This window comes from Abrus precatorius, unplaced genomic scaffold, assembly GCF_003935025.1.
Source record: "Abrus precatorius isolate BTA unplaced genomic scaffold, Abrus_2018 Scaffold6, whole genome shotgun sequence".
NCBI lineage: Eukaryota > Viridiplantae > Streptophyta > Magnoliopsida > Fabales > Fabaceae > Abrus > Abrus precatorius.
Window position 1 is genome coordinate 8,903,795 of NW_020874406.1, and position 16,888 is coordinate 8,920,682.

At 30.9% G+C, this 16,888-nt stretch overlaps 1 protein-coding gene across 1 annotated transcript; it reads right to left on the reverse strand.

Annotated features, from left to right (window-relative positions):
- Positions 1-498: 498 nt before the first annotated feature.
- Positions 499-16,244, reverse strand: LOC113870116 (LEAF RUST 10 DISEASE-RESISTANCE LOCUS RECEPTOR-LIKE PROTEIN KINASE-like 1.1). The gene is made up of 4 exons (XM_027506714.1): positions 15,496-16,244; positions 2,515-2,559; positions 1,561-1,812; positions 499-1,463 (listed from the first exon to the last, which is right to left on the reverse strand). Exons 2-4 carry the CDS (start codon positions 2,534-2,536, stop codon positions 499-501), a joined length of 1,239 nt encoding a protein of 412 aa, XP_027362515.1. The 5' UTR covers positions 2,537-2,559; positions 15,496-16,244.
- Positions 16,245-16,888: the final 644 nt, after the last annotated feature.

The window sequence follows — 16,888 nt, forward strand, 5'->3', positions numbered from 1 at the left end:
TCATCAATTTTGGAATGTTCTTATGTTCGAAGAGAGTACTAACATGTAATTAAAATTCTAGGCTAATTTTTCCTAACAATTTATGGAACAAGAAGTTAGTTAATTTTCAAGACTTATAAGACTAGGCTTTTAGCTAGTTTTGTCAATTGTCATTCTTGTTTGTTTCCAGTTCATTTCCTTGTAGAGATACACGTATGTTCACGTGAATTTTATCTTGAGTAAGGGGAGACTTAATTATTTCTTAATAAAATTTCTAGTACATTTATATAATTAATAATTGTCTTTTTAAAATTTTGAATATTCAAATTTATATTCCCTAAATTGTGGGCATGAATATGGTATGTTGCAAAATATAAGCATTTTATATATAACTATACAAGTGAATCACAAGATAATGATGCTTAAATTCACTCGTTTTCAACTACTAATGAGTGCTAAAAATTGATTAGGCAAAAATAGGTTAAGTATTATAAGTATGCATGATAATAGGCTAAGTGATTAAGCATGGATATTACACGTAGTAGTTTTACTTTCCCAACTATCTGTAATGGATATTGATGAAGATGGTAGTTTCACATTCTTCAACAATCCAACTTCACCCAATTCAGGGGAGGCTAGTACAGTATTATGTAAAGCCTCAGAAGCATGGACATAATGCTCTAGCTCTGGATCATTATTCCAACTTTCAATTCTCTTTAATACTTGTAGCACTTCATCCATGGAAGGTCTTAATTCCCTGTCCGGTTGCAAACATTGAAAAGCCAATTTTGCCACCTGAACTATCATCCTTTTAACCTCATTGTCTGAATCAAAACCAAGAGAAGGATCAACTAGCTCACTTAATGCACTTTTTCTAATCTTCTTTATGGCTAGATTTGACAAGTTAATTTCATCCTTTTGCCTATTCATATCAACAGCTGGCAAAGATGATATTAACTCAATAAGCACAACCCCAAAGCTATATACATCACTTTTGCTAGTTAGCTGGTAGCATTGGTAATATTCTGGGTCAACATAACCTGGGGTACCTTGTGGTGCTGTGGAGACATGAGTGATATCATTGGAGAATAGTCTTGAAAGGCCAAAATCTGCTACTTTAACACAATAACTATTGTCAAGGAGAATGTTGTTAGTTTTGACATCACGATGAATGATCTTAGAAGCATGAAGATATGTCAATGCACTGGCAGTTTGTATAGCTATTTTGATTCGTACAGTCCATGGTAAAAATCCAGGCTTTGCTAATTCCCCATGGAGATGGCTGCCAACTGTGCCATTTGGAATATATTCATACACAAGCAATAGTTCACGACTTTGATATGAAGTGCAACCATAGAGTGACACCAGATTTCTATGGCGTAAACGCGTGAGGATCTGCACTTCATTTGTAAATTGCTCTACCCGTTTGTAGTTATGATCATATAAGTGCTTGACAGCAACTTCCCGCCCATCTTTGAGTTTTCCTGTATTTTAAAGATCTAAGCATAAATTATACAAGATGTAGACTAATTAACTTTTCAACTAACATTAAATTGACTAGTTTTTAATTTGAGTGCTTACCGAAGTAGACAGTGCCAAAGCCTCCATCTCCAATTTGTTTATCAATGTCAAAATGATTTGTTGCTTCTTCAAGCTCTTTGTAGGAGAAGAAGGGAATTCCAAAGTACACACTGTCACTTTCTACATTTGGATTTAAAGAGGAATTAGAGTGAGTTTTTCTTGTTTGGAACTCACTGTGTGAGGAACTATTTTTTCTTTTGAAAAGTAAGAGTAGCCCAATCATCAAGATGAATAAGAATCCAACACCTAAACCTGTAAAAAAGGTTAAAAGAAAATATCAATAGAAGATATATACTAAAACTTGAGCTTGTAGATCTGGATAAGTTATCTTTTAAAGAATATTTAAAAACATGTTCAATTTTTGTACTTCTGAAAGGGAGAATCTGTTAGGGCTACGGGTAAGGATATGGGCTCATATGGGGCAGAGCCAACAAAATGGAGGGTTTACAGTAGAAGAAAGAAGAAATGTATAGGCAAAAAGGGTGATGTGACAGAGAGAAAGTAAGTGGGTAAAGAGGGAGTCTGTTATAGTAGTGGAGTTGGTGTGTAAGAGGGTATCTTGTCTAAAAATTAAGAAATTAGTTATGGAGGGAAGGCATTAGCTCTCTATAGGAGCAGAGCTCTGGGCAATAATACTCATTATACTGATCTTTTCCTTTTTATATCAAGTAATATCAACTTTCTTTTCCTCTTTTCCTTGTTTATTTTTATTGGTTTGCATCAAAAACTAAAAAAGTAAAGGTTATACTTTAAATTTTTCAAGCTGATGAAATATTTTATTTAGAAAGGGAGCATTGGCAAAATAGTTAAGGTTACTATTTTGTGATTAGGAGGTCATAGGTTCTAGTCATGGAATCAACTTTGTTATCTTACCCTTTTATGAAATATTTGATTCAAGATAAATAAATTTAGATAAACACTGAATATATAAATATGACATAAAAGGTATATTACCTATGCCTAGTTTTCCTGCCATATTCAATCTCTTAGCTGCTGCAACTGAAGTTTGAAGAAACAATTAAATTAGATTAAACAATAAAGAAATGCAGTACGATAAGAGAATTCTTTTATTTTTCTCTTTTTCATCTTTTTGCATTATCATGTTTGTATGTGTTTAAAATCCCAATTTTTGTTCAAATTATACCAAGAATATAACTTATGTTTTACGAATCATATTTTACTTTTTTTTTTTTTATCTTGTTTTGTATTTTAAAACATCATCTTTTATCCCTTTTTGGAAATGTTGAAATCCAAATCTTTTAGAGTAAGATAATACAACTCTATTTATTAACTTAATTGAATCAACTCAAGAAAAGATCTACATTAATTCACATCATTATTTAAAGTTCTTATTAATTAGTACCAAAGTTTTGTCTCTCAACTACAACAATGGTACAAGTGGTGAGATTAATATTGCAATGATTGCTTGAAACTATTCACAAGGCTAGTGTACAACTAGCTTGTGTGGGTGTTGGTGGAACTATATAGTATGGTGAAATGTAAAGATTAGTAACGTACGAAACTTGAGTCTACATTGAAAGTGGTTCTAATGCAAGGTTTACAAGGCCTTAAACTATCACTACAATGACTATTTTTTGTGATGTGATTATTTCTAATTTTTATCATAGTAACTTAAATTAGACTCATTGATTCTTTCAAGTTTTGGTGGTATAATTTTCAAAACCTTTCCTTACTTGACCTTTCATGTAGTGTTTATGTTGTATAATCAAGAACTAAATTTTATAGCTTTCTATATATATAAAAAAGAACTATTATTCTCTAATAAATAAATTTACAAGGAAAATATATTCTTAGGGAGAGCAAATAAAGGCAACTACTACAAATGCAACTCTTTTGCACCATTGTAATAATGAAACATTATCATGTTGACATTGACCTTTGTTGTTTTAGTGACAATTTGTACGTAACTTAAATTAAACTCATTGATTTTCTCAAGTTTTGGTGGTATAATTTTTAGAACCTTACCTCACTTGAGCTTTAATGTAGTGTTTATGTTGTATAATCATGAACTAAGGTTCTGAGAATCATACCACCAAAACTTAAGAGAATCAATGAGTCTAATTCACAAACTTAAACAAAGTTGAATTGAATTTGAGACAAAAAAGGGTAAAGTAAAAGCTAGCAGGAAGTTAATAATTATAAAAGACTATATCACTTTTGGATAGTACTCATAGAGTTCTTTTCTCTCATATGGTCAAAGTAGTGGCGCTAGAAAACATAAAACTATTAAAACATTCTTTGTATTTTCTAGTTGGATCTCTCTAAGCTTACCTGAATGATCATCACTATTTTGTAGTCAAATATACTACAATATTGGTGTCTATTATTCATTTTAGGTGAAAAGGAAAACAATTGTCGCTAAGATATCCACACAATCAAATGAAGATGGACACTCTTTCTTAGTATCCTTTTCTATTTACAGCCACCCAAAGAAAGAGAGTGAATCGAGAAAAAAGAGCAAAAGAAACACCTAAATTGTGGCCATCAAAGACCACTTCACCTTCTTCACTTTATAACACCTTCCTATTCCATTTGACTTTGAAGATGACTATGAAAGATTTGCTAAAAACAAATTTCAGGAAAGAATTTGAAGTTCAATATTCACCTATTCACCAATGACTACGAATAGAAAGAAGTTTACTTTTGGACTCTATTTTCTTAAGTTGGGTACTTAACTTATTAGGATAAGTTTCATGGTAAATTTAAGGTTTACTCTTTGTTTTAGAAATAGGTTTATTGAATAAGTACTTGATTAAGCTATATATTCTATTTTAATACTTAAAAATAGAATTAATGCTGAAAAATATAAATTTTATTTTTAAATTAAGATAACTGTATAATATTTATAAAAATAAAAATAAAAGCTAACTTTTTATTTTAAAAAATGTGCTCAATAAATTTGCAAGTCAAATGCCACAAGAGAAAATTGAATATTCATAATTTTGTTCAACTATTGGCTAGAAAGTAGAAACTCTCAAGTACTATACACGCTTACATGACATCATCTATTAATTTTCTTTTCACTTACACTTTAATCATATAAGAAGGTCTTAAGTTAATACAAAGTTCAATTCAATTGGCAATGTCTTGTTAGAAAGATACTTCTCCCTTATGATTTTTAGCATCATAAACTAACACCTTGTGATAAAACATAATTTTACAATGAAAGGTGTTTACTTATCAAAATTTTGTTTTGTAATAGTTTATGTATTTTTCATTGAGATAATTTTGAACTAGCAAAATTTTTTAAAAATATTTTTAGAAACTTAATCTCAAAATCATAAATTAACATAATTTCACATTTATTAATTCATATGTTCAATATTTTATAATAAATTCAATTTATTAAATAAAAATATTTAATCAACTTATTTTTAATACTTATATAATATTCATGTCTTAGTTGAAGACTCTTTAAGATATTCATGTCTTAAAAATTAAAATAATACTTGTAATATGAGAATTATGCAAATGTCTCATTAGGCTTAGATGAATTTATTTATAAAATATCTAAAATATATTTATTGTTGACTTGATTTAAAATAAATTGTAATGTTAACTCTTTGAAAAATAAAAATTACTAGTTTTATTCTTTATTTACTAGCTCACTTTATAGCTGTCTTTTCATTAGTAATTGTTAGTTGAGAAAAAAATTGAGAAAAAGGTGCAGAAAATATAATATTTAATTTTAATAAATATATTAAAGATAAACATCATAAGTAAAGGGAGTAAGAATTCTTGAATCATGGATAATTCTAATAAAATACCTAGCTCTTTCATTACCGATCCTATTTATCTAAATTCTCTAATGTCTTTAGTAAAATCTTGTGTCAAAATAACTACTAAAAGAATACAAAACCTGATAAAATATATTTATATCCCTAATGATGATAAACTCTCTGAAACCATCACACCACTATTAAGTCAATATAATGACTTCGAAAGAAAAAAATTCAAGTCAATAAGATTAACATGCTTATTCTTAGAAAATAGTCTCTTATTAAGAAATGTGTTCAACCTTCAAGAATGGACTAGTGTGAACTGAGAGCAACTCCTTAAGAATAATATATAGATCTCAAAATTCCAAAGATGTTTATAGAATCTTAGAGACATGAAGGATATACATCTTTACCATTGGTGTTGTAAGACGCATTTTGTCTTTTCATGGCAAAAAGAATCTATACCGGTGATCACTAGAATAGCTTTCTTGGATACTACCTATCTTCATTATGAGCATGCAGTAATTGCTACCTTACTAACTACCCTTTATGCAAGGAGTGTAGTTTTGACATTTTTTCCCAACTACAATGTATCACTCAGATATTACACCTTTCCTAACAAGACTTAAATTCCAAGTCCAAATCACAAGAACACAGTTTGCTACCTTTCATCATCAGATGATTTATAAGCTTCAAAATGATGCCTATGATCTTTCAATACCAGTAAGTGCACATGACATGACAACTTGTTTATCATTGCCAATAGTGATGAAGAATAAGTTTCATCTATCATTCAAGTTCCTAGACAAATGTCTGAAGAAAAGTTCATCTCTTGAGTGGGTTACAAACTCTGAAAAAGGTCATCTAAACAACAGGCCCATCCAGACTTTTAACATAACATTTTAAAAATTTGTTGATGGATCTGTAAAAACCATATTCAAAAGATCAGAAGTTGAACCTAGCCAATTCTTAAGCTACTTCCAATCTATGACAGTAATTCTTGTAGAAAGGGAAGATGGAATTCATATTTATAGCTTCAAATATAATGGATCTATGATTTTTTAAAACAAGTTTGATAGACACTTTATATGTGATGTTGATCCTTCCACCTGTGATTCAAAATATAATCGGTGGATGCATGCTGGAGAAACCTTTGAAGAAGAAGATCAACCAAAACAGAAGAAAAAACCCTGCAAACTTCTTCCTAAACCCAGAAGGAGAGACCCAAGAAACACACCTTGGGAAGGAATCCACAAGAAGAGAGAACCTTTACCAATTTACTATAAAACTCACAGGATATTACGAAAAGAAAGTCTCAACCCAGACCCTTCAAATGATCCAAATCTTATCATATGGCCTCCTCCATCTAATTCATGTAAACCTACTATTATGACACTTGAGCCAATTCCATGCATGATGTTTTCATCCCATCAAGCCAATATGAAATAAGATTTTTCTTCCCTTGAAAGAAAATTTAATCTTGTTTTAAAAGTTTCTGCAAAGCCACTGATTATACCAAATGAGGTACACCCATATGAGAAGCTCAAACCCTAGTCCCAAGCTAAAGAAGTCTTAAATTGGCAATCTTAAAACTCCAAAGCTCATAATATCATCTTCAAAAGGATAGATACCAAGATTGACCAAATATTGAGCAACTTGGACAAAACTAATAAAAGACTAAAGTATTTATCTAAAAAAGCTTAAGAAATACTATAAAAAATAAAAAAAAAGACAAATAGAGAAGCTTGAAGAAGAAATAATAGAAAGAAATAACAGAAATGCTAAGAGATAAGGCCTACTTCACTAAAGAATTCAACTAGAAGGGGAGAGAAATTCAAAGCTTGAAATCTGCGATAAGAGAAATGGATGATATCATCAATTCTGAGCTCTAACCTCAGATTAAGGTTAAACCATAAATACATTCTTTCTTTGCTTCTCCACTAACACCTTCAACCTACTACTCTCCCTCTAAAACACTTTCATTATTCCCCATAGCAACATACACAACACCTTTCAATACACTTTCCCTCTACATATAGGCCAAAAAATTCTTCAAAGACAAAAGTAAAAAATGAGTCTTTCCTCTATTGGCACTGTAATTGAAACCTAACCTTTGGATTCCTCTAATACATCAATATTACATATAAATCTACATTTTACTACAATTTTAGCTTAATTTTTAATAGTAAAATAATAAATAAACATGAAAATACCATAAAAATTGCATTTATATTCATAATTGTATAAATAGTTTAGAACTTTAGATTTAATATTGTGATGTAACACACTAGAGGTGTGTCATTCCCGGTCCTCTCATACTAGGGAAAGGTCATCTCAATGCCCTAACACCCACACCGAATATAGACCGAACTATCTCACGACATTCTGAATCCAGCTCACGTACCTCTTTAATAGGCGAACAACCTAACCTTGGAACATACTACAGCCCTAGGTGGCGAAGAGCCGACATCGAGGTGTCAAACCTTCCTGTCGATGTGAGCTCTTGGGGAAGATCAAACTGTTATCCCTAGAGTAAATTTTATCCGTTGAGCGACAGCCCTTCCACTTGGCATCGTCAGATCACTAAGGCCGACTTTCATCCCTACTCGACGGGTGGGTCTTATAGTCAAGCTCCCTTATGCCTTTCCACTCGAGGGCTAATCTCCATCTTGCCCGAGAAAACCTTTGCACGCCTCCGTTACCTTTGGGGAGGCCTACGCCCCATAGAAACTGTCTACCTAAAACTGTTCCTTGGCCCGTAGGTCCTAGCATAAGGTTAGAATTCTAGCTCTTCCAAAGTGGTATCTCACTGATGGCTCTGGTCCCTCAGAAGGAGGCCTTCTTCGCCCTCCACCTAAGCTGTGCAAGAAAAGCCCAAAGCCAATTTGAGGGAACAGTGAAGCTTAATAGGGTCTTTCTGTCCAGGTGCAGGTAGTCCGCATTTTCATAGACATGTCTATTCACCAAGCCTCTCCCCGAGACAGTGCCCAAATCGTTGCGCCTTTCATACGGGTCGAAACTTACCCGACAAGGAATTTCGCTACCTTATGACCGTTATAGTTACGGCCGCCGTTTACTGGGACTTCGGTCGCTGGCTTCCCTATCATCAGGTCACCAACTTCCTTGACCTTCCGGCACTGGGTAGGTGTAAGCGCCCATACGTGCTCTTACAACTTTGCGGAGACCTGTGTTTTTAGTAAACAGTCGCCCAGGCCTGGTCACTGCGACCCCCTTTGTGAGGAGGCACCCCTTCTCCTGAAGTTACGGGGCTATTTTGCTGAGTTCCTTAGAGAGAGTTGTCTTGTACCCCTAGGTATTCTCTACCTACCCACCTATGTCAGTTTTGGGTATAGGTACCCTTTTATTGAAGGTCGTTCGAGCTTTTCTTGGGAGTATTGCATGGATTACTTCAGCGTCGTAGCACCTGGTACTCGAACATTGGCTCGAGGCATTTTCTCTACCCCTTCTTACTCTAAAAAAGTGGGGGCACCTTACGTCCTTGAACTGAATGACTAATCCCTAGATACATCTTTTGGCCTATTCCGAGTATATGAATTTATTCTAAGGATTCAAATTACACATTTTCACCTTTATTTTTATAAATAATAAAAATATGAAAAAAAAACCAATGCCAATGGATTTCAAATTTATGTGAAATGCATTTCTATTTCTAAAATGTCTAATATATATTTTACATCTTCTACACGAAAATGTTCTATTTCCATAAGGTCTTCTTGATTGTTATTCAAAAGTTCTAATAATGTATGAATATTGGATCTTTTGAGACAATTATAGATCTTAGGAGACAATTCTAATTGGTCAATAAAAATAGATTTCAATGCTATTCCTTTTTTATTTCTCCTCAGTTTATCCTTAGCCAATATATCATGAAAAGTAAAAAAGGGTAAAGTAACCTTGTCTTGATTATTTTTCTAAATATCTTCTTTTGCATGTAAAAAGGAAATAAATAAACCAATCAAATTTCGAGAGGCTTCATAAAGCGCCTCTTTAGGAGTTAAACTCCCATTTGTCCATATTTTTAATGCAATTGTTGGATTGATCATTCAATTGAATTGAACTTAAAGAAATTTTCATCAATGGAAATTGAGTTAGTTTCTCATATTTGAATCATATGTCTAGGTTATTGATATCTTAGGAATAAGCATTTTTCAGAACTCAATGCAATGTTTAATTGGACTGCACCTAAGAAATTAGGATAGTTTAGTTAGATATTAGGATTAATGAGGTAAGATATTGTCTTTTGGTTAAATAAGTGAAGTTGATTATCAATCAATTAGAATTTTTAAGAGTCTAGAACATAGTTATATTAAAATTGAAAATCTGGTGAAGTGATTCTTAACTACTTTTCACATAACATTTTAACACAAATTCGTATTCTATTTTTACATCACCTTTATTATTTTCTATTATTGTTATTTTTTATTTTTACATGTTACAAATCTACCAAATGAATTGTTTGACTCAACTAATTGTCAAATTGTGAAGTGGTAATTTAAAAATAAGATCATTATGAATGATACTTGGGACTCAAATTGAATTCTAAATTTTATTATTTGCTACAACTACCTAATACACTTGCTAGTTAGTAATTTTGCGTGAAGCACACTGCTGCAAATCAAATTGTAACAATTACCACCACAATTGTCCTCAAAGCTCAAAAAGGAAAAGGAAAAGGAAAAGGAAATTGATCAAAATCCTTTCCAAGGAATGGTCTCATTTGTTCATTATAAAGTAGAGACAGATGAATCTGAATATGATCATGAGCAGTTACTAGAAAAAGCCCATTCTAAATCCATAGAGGAAAATATCACAAACACTATTGGAATACTATTAGTAAATGTAGCTGAATCTAGTAACAAACCACCAAATTTTTGTGATTCTTTTAAAGAAGATGCTCCCAAAAGAAAAAATAGAGTAAAAAGTTAATGGTGGACCCTACTTCACTTTAGACGATCTTTCTCTAAATAAATGAAAAAGAAATGCTTGATTTAGGGTTTTGTTGCAAAATGATTGGTACCTTAAAAGAAGGTATCAAAATCTAGGGAATGTTAAACAAGACCAGCTCCACTAACTCCCTAACACTTGTTTTGTATTCGAAGCTATCCACGATAAATTTATAGGAGATATAGAAGTCTTTAACAGAAAAATGAGGCAAGAATACTTTGACATGAAATGTTGCTCATTAAAAGTAAAAGACCTTGTGAAGCACCACCAAAGGATGATAAAAAAGTTTTATCTGTTGAATGAATACAATGATATTAGCTTAAAAAACACCTATATAGCTTCTCTTCCTTAAGAGTTATAACCAAAGCTTCACAAGTTGACAACATCCCAAGATAGAGATTTTGGTGGAATGACTTGAGTCAAATTTACCAGATGACCTTAGAAGCTTGTGATAAGTTATGCAAGCAACACCAATTCTTTTCAAATGTAATGAGCCAAAGATCAAAGTTTACCAAAGCTTTCAAAAAGAATTACTTGGAGATAAGTTGTAAAGGCAAAAACTGTCTATTCAACCAAAAAGAAGTCCAACAAAGTAAAGAAATTCTCCAAGAACAGGAAAGGAAAAAGATTAAGTTTTTTAAAAAAAGAAGATAAAAGATAACAGAAAAAAGGTCAGAGATGTTTAATTTGTTGAAAAATATGGCGTTATAAAAAAAATGTCCTAATAAAAATTCAAAAGCTCTTAACTTGGTTCAATCTCTAGAACCAATTGATGGAGATATAGAATCATTGTTCACAGAACAAGAAGAGGTTGACCAAAACATAATCTTTGCACCTCAAAACAAATCTCTTTGACTAACTTTATGATATATCCAAGAAGTATGAGATTATGCTATCAAAAAAGAAAATTCAGCTTGGACAATCTTAGATTGATTTTTTAGGAATGCATTTTTCTCAAGGAAATTATTAACCTCAACCACACATCGCTAAAGAACTTATTGATTTTATAAATGAAAATCTCACCCTGAAACAGATTTAACAATTCTTAAGAGTTTTGAATTATATTAGAGATTTTATTCCTAATGCAACCAAATACACTAGCCAATTATCTAAGCTTCTTAAGAAGTATGCTCCTCCTTAGGGAAACGACCAAACCCAAGCAAACATTTACTTGAAAAAAATGGCACAAAATGCTCCTCTTCTTATGATCCCTGGAATGAAAAAAGAATTTTGCAAATATATGCTAGTAACCACTATTGGGAAGCTATATTGCTATAAGAAACCAATGAGAAAAAGGCATACAGTGGACATGATAGTGACCAATTCAAAGAAACAGAAAAGCATTATCATACCACATACAAAGAGACATTTGCAATTAAATATGGAATCCAAAAATTTAATTTTCACCTAAGAGGATATCATTTTGAGGTACAAATGGATAATTCCTTTTTTTCAAAGATTTTAGACTTTAAGAATAAAATGCCTTTTGATTCTCAAGTTCTCAAGACTTAAAAAATTGGTTCTCAAGATGACTTATCAGTCAAACATATTAAAGGTTAACATAACCTTATTCTAGGATTGCTCTACAAACCAAGAAAACTAATCCTGGTAATCTCCACTATTCATTCATTCCCTCTAATATTAATGGCTGCCCCAATAAAAGATTTTGCTACAAAGAAAAAGGATTTTCCTTTCAAAATTAATCATCATTAAAGGCTATCTTTATAATTCATAGGACTTCTTTGAATTATAGAAACCCATTGATAATCTCACTCCGGATGTGAAACAAAGATCAGTCAAACATCTTATTCAAATCAATACTTATAAGTATATTTTTAACGGAGCCTTTCAAATTTGTAAACATAATCATCTAGGACCTTCACTTGTTTGCCTTTTGCTAGAGATTTTTTTTTTCCTTCTAAAGACATTATATCAACTTAATAATGGTGTAATGATTTTAAAATGTTTAACATCATGAGAAATATAGATATATTCTATCATTTTTTTTTCAATAGCTATTTTGATGAAGGTTTTTAGTAAAAATGTAAAAAGAGTTTAAAAAAATATGGTTGGTAACGAGAGAGCAAGGTATTTAATTAGTATTATCCACGCAATTAATACTTTTGTATCCGTTACAACGTTACGTTGCTTTCTTCGAAACTTTCTTTTTCTTTTCTTTTGTTTTTTGGTCAACACATTGCTTTCTTTGAAAAGCAGGCACATTATAGAGTCAAATGGAAAAGTTGGGCCCAACCTTGGTTCAGACACATGGACATGGTCATACAATGACCTCGGCCAAAAAATGAAATGGTCATACACCAACCATGGTAAAATCAAAGTATCCAGTGTTCTTCACTCGCCACTAACAGGAAAAGCTTTGACCAAACAAAATAAAAGAAACTAGAAAAGCTAAAATACTTAGACCACACCACATGTCTTGAGCTTGATTCTAAGCCGCAAAAATCTGGTGCATGCTTAGTTTTAATTACTTTTAAAAAATATGATTTTTAACTCCATTTTACAATTATATATATTAAAGAAATATTAACAATATATATATACTAATATATTACTATTATCATTTTTCCGTAGTTATAAAAGACAAAGACCAATTTTAAATACATTACTTGTTAAAAAATTATATCCTTAATTATTATAAAATTTGTATCAACAAAATACTCACTCAGTTAATTAAATTATTTTTAAATTTAATAAATTAGACAAGAGTAAACATGCTATTATTATTTTTATATATAAAAATTGATAAGTCATTAATATCATTTAATTGTATGAGTATTTCTAAAATACAATATAGACTCATGACAAATAATTGTTTTTTTTATTGATTTTAATAATTTATTTATATATAGAAAATAGAAGTATATTTTTGGTTTGTCAGTAAAATTTATGTTAATTCAATTCTTAATTTCCACACAAAGAAAAAATCCATTCCTAATTTAAGGAGTGTTATTTTTTATTAATAAAATTTATATAAAATTTAATGATAGATAATGTGAGAAGGCAGGGTAGGATACTTGGAGTGAATGGTTATTGAAGAAATTTTTTGCAGTGTATTTGGGTGTTGATAGATAAGATTGAGAATTGGGAAGCCAATCTTGCAAGTAACCTCAAACCCTGGGTTCCCACAAAAAGGTTCTTGGAAAGGGTAGCTTATCCCACATGTCTTCGAACTTGGGATTCAAAAACAGAAAGCCAGTGAGTGTGGATATAAGATAGAAGAAGATGATGTATGAATGACAGAGGGGACAATAAAGAAACAAGAAGAGACTAATGAAGACGAGAAGTGTGAGGATAGAAAGAGCACGAGTTTGACCTGCAATTAAGGTCTAACTCGGCGACATTTTACTTTCATTGTAACGGGTGGGAATGGACGGTGCCTAGTTGTCGTTATCAGCCCCATATCTTAGACTTTTGAACCAATTTGGCATTCAGAGCTATTTCATTTTCACCTAAATGCCAAATGGGGCATCCTAGCTAGCCAAGTTCAACAACTTGACCAAAGTTGGAAATGTTTACGGTTTTGGAACAACTTAAAGGTCTGGTATAAGAATAAGCTTTTATTCTTATAATATTTTCTTATAACTACTCTTTTAGGCTATTCAGCTTCAAAGAATATTTTTAACTTTTACTTTTATTTATCGTATTATTTTTACTTTTTATTTTCAATGTTTCTTTTATAAATTTTAAAAATAAAAAATATAATATAAATAAGATGACATTTTTATATTTTAAAAATATATAAAATATTTTTTAAAACCAAACAAATCTTTTATATTTTCAGATCCACTTTCTTTTAAATTCAATTTTCTTACCTCTTTTTCTTTTTATCCTTCCATTTTTTTTATCGTATTAGTAATTATGTTTTTTCTTCCTTCCATCCCCCTCTTCTATCTGTCCACGTCGAATTGTTTTTTATTTGCTTATTCCTATCCCCGTTGAACAGTTGAACGAAAACAACTGAGATTATTCAAACCTTTGACATTTTATTTTATGTATTAACTATTATAAGGGGGTGCTTTCAGGAGTAACGATGGGGTTCAAAAAGGTCTCGGACACATGTCACTCTCAACTCTAATAACGCACTAAATTACTAAACAATGTGACTTAAATCTTTTACCAAAAAAATAATAAAATACTTGATTGAATTCACTATTTTTTCTCGTCTAAATAATAAGTAAATCTTTAAATCTTGTTTAAGTATGTATTACCTGAGAAGCCTTCGTGAGTAATAAAATCCACTTGTATAAATGATTAATAATTATTTTTAATAATCAATTATTACGAAGAATTGTAGGTCTAAGAGTTCTAAAGTACTAATTTTATTGACAACCATTGAATTACTTTCTGCTTTTTTGTTTGTTCTAAATGAATTGCTTTTTTAAACGCAAGAATCGAGCCCAAAGAGCCCATTTCCTAAAAAAGCAAGAAATAAATCTCATTGTAGAAAAGAGAAAAAATGGGAAAATATTCTTCAATAATCTTAATTTTAAAATGTTTTATTAATTAATATCTTTAAAATATTAGTCAGAAAATTTATAAATATTTTTTTTATGAAAAAAAATATCCTGAGCTGTATTGAAGATTATTGTAAAAATGTATTAATAATATTTAAAAATACTTATTAACTATGTATTTATTAAAAAATAATTTTATATTATATATTTTGAATAATAATTATAAAATTATTATATTGTTTCAATCTTTATTTCTTATTTTTTAAAAGTTGAAAAACGATAATTTATTATTATTTTTTTAAAATAAAAAGTGTCATTGAAAATAATTAAAAATAAAAGTTTGAATCTGGATTTACCTTAAGTATAATAACAATCACTTAAAAAAAATTAAACTGTTTTTAACGTACATGTACATGAGTAATAAATATGTTTTATTTCCAAATTCTTTCAAGAATAAATATTCTTTGACAAGAGATGTATGCATTCGATAAAAATAGAAAGATAAAGTTAGATGAATAATATTATAATAGTGTACAAAGTTGCAATAAAATATAATCTATAGACATTATCATAATTTCTAATACAATTTTATTGTAGTTTTATAAAAAAAATTATAGAACATCTTATTATTAATACACTTATTAGCTTGACTTCAGAACAAATTCATAGGTGTTATTCTCTGTTAATTTAAGAAAAGAAAGATGAAAAGTTATCAACCAGAAAGAGAGGCTAACCTGGCAGTGGTGGCGGAAGACGATGACATTTATCATCAGAAACATGATCAGGGCAGTAACACCTGAAAGCATATATTTTCGGGTTTAGATCGAATCCGCACCTTCCTCCACTGTTCTTACACTCATCACACCCACTGGCTATCCAATTCAACACAAACCCTCTTTGTAATGCCTTTTTAACTCCTCCTCTCTCATCTTCCACACTTGTTATCACAAACCCACCCGTGCAATTTTTCAACGCTATGCTCAAATTTTGATCCTTCCTATACAATCCCACAATTGAACGCGTTTTGTTTTTAGCTGAACACCCAATTTTGTGTTCTTCAGGAAAGAACAGTGAGTCACAGCCGTAGTACAATAACAACTCCTTTTGGTTGGGAGCAACACTGAACCTTCTACTGCGATGGGTGAAATTGCCTATTTTAGCAATACACTGATTGGTGCCGAGTTTTGAAAACTCAAGCTCAGACACTCGGAGTGATTGGTTTTGGTAGAAAATATTGTGAACGATGTATGGGGTATTGGATGTGTTGAGAATTGGAAAGCCATTGGAGCCACAGGTGAGTTCAAAACGAGGGTACCCACAGAAGGGTTGTTGTTGTCCTTTGATGTAGAAGGGGTAGCTTATGTTTTGGCTATTCCCACATCTTTTGGGCTCACAGGCTTGGAATTTCGGATCCAGATAAGAAGAGAAGGTGATTGTGGTTAGGCTTAGCAGAGAGAAGAGGATGATGGTGTATGAGTGTATAAGGGGAGAACAGAAGAAGTACGTTCTGGGGCTCATTATTTGGGACATGCGGTGATTCAATTCAGGATGGAAAGCGGAAGATTATTATGAAAAGAAGATCATCACTCAAATATTTGTGCATTCGCTGAATATGAAAGAATAACCAAGAAATGAGGCTACACTAAGCTGTTCTCAGGTTTATTTTAACTTATGTGGGTGTTAGAATAGCATTTTGTGATTATAAAATAATATTTTTATTTCACAGTTTTTTTTAATGTGTACAATAAAGTTACAACAACTAAATAAATCCACACTTGGTAATTAATTTTAACACGCGACAACTGTTGCCTTTTCTAACTATTCATTTTAATTTTTTTTAGTATCCATTGTGCACATATAAAACACGCATAATTTATATATTTTATATTTAAAAAAAATTATATTTTGAGTTAAACTAATTTTAGATATATATCTAAGTTCGAATAATGCAGCAAGTTCGGTTTAATTTTTTTCTTTTACTTCACTAGATTTTAATTTTATTTATATAGTTAGTAGACTAAAATCTCAACTTGTAGGGATTAGGAAAAATCAACTTTTTTTTAGTAATGACTATAATTCAAATTTTTGACATTTGTAACAAGAATTACAACACATAAATTCTGACTTGTTCAAAAAATGATAAAGATG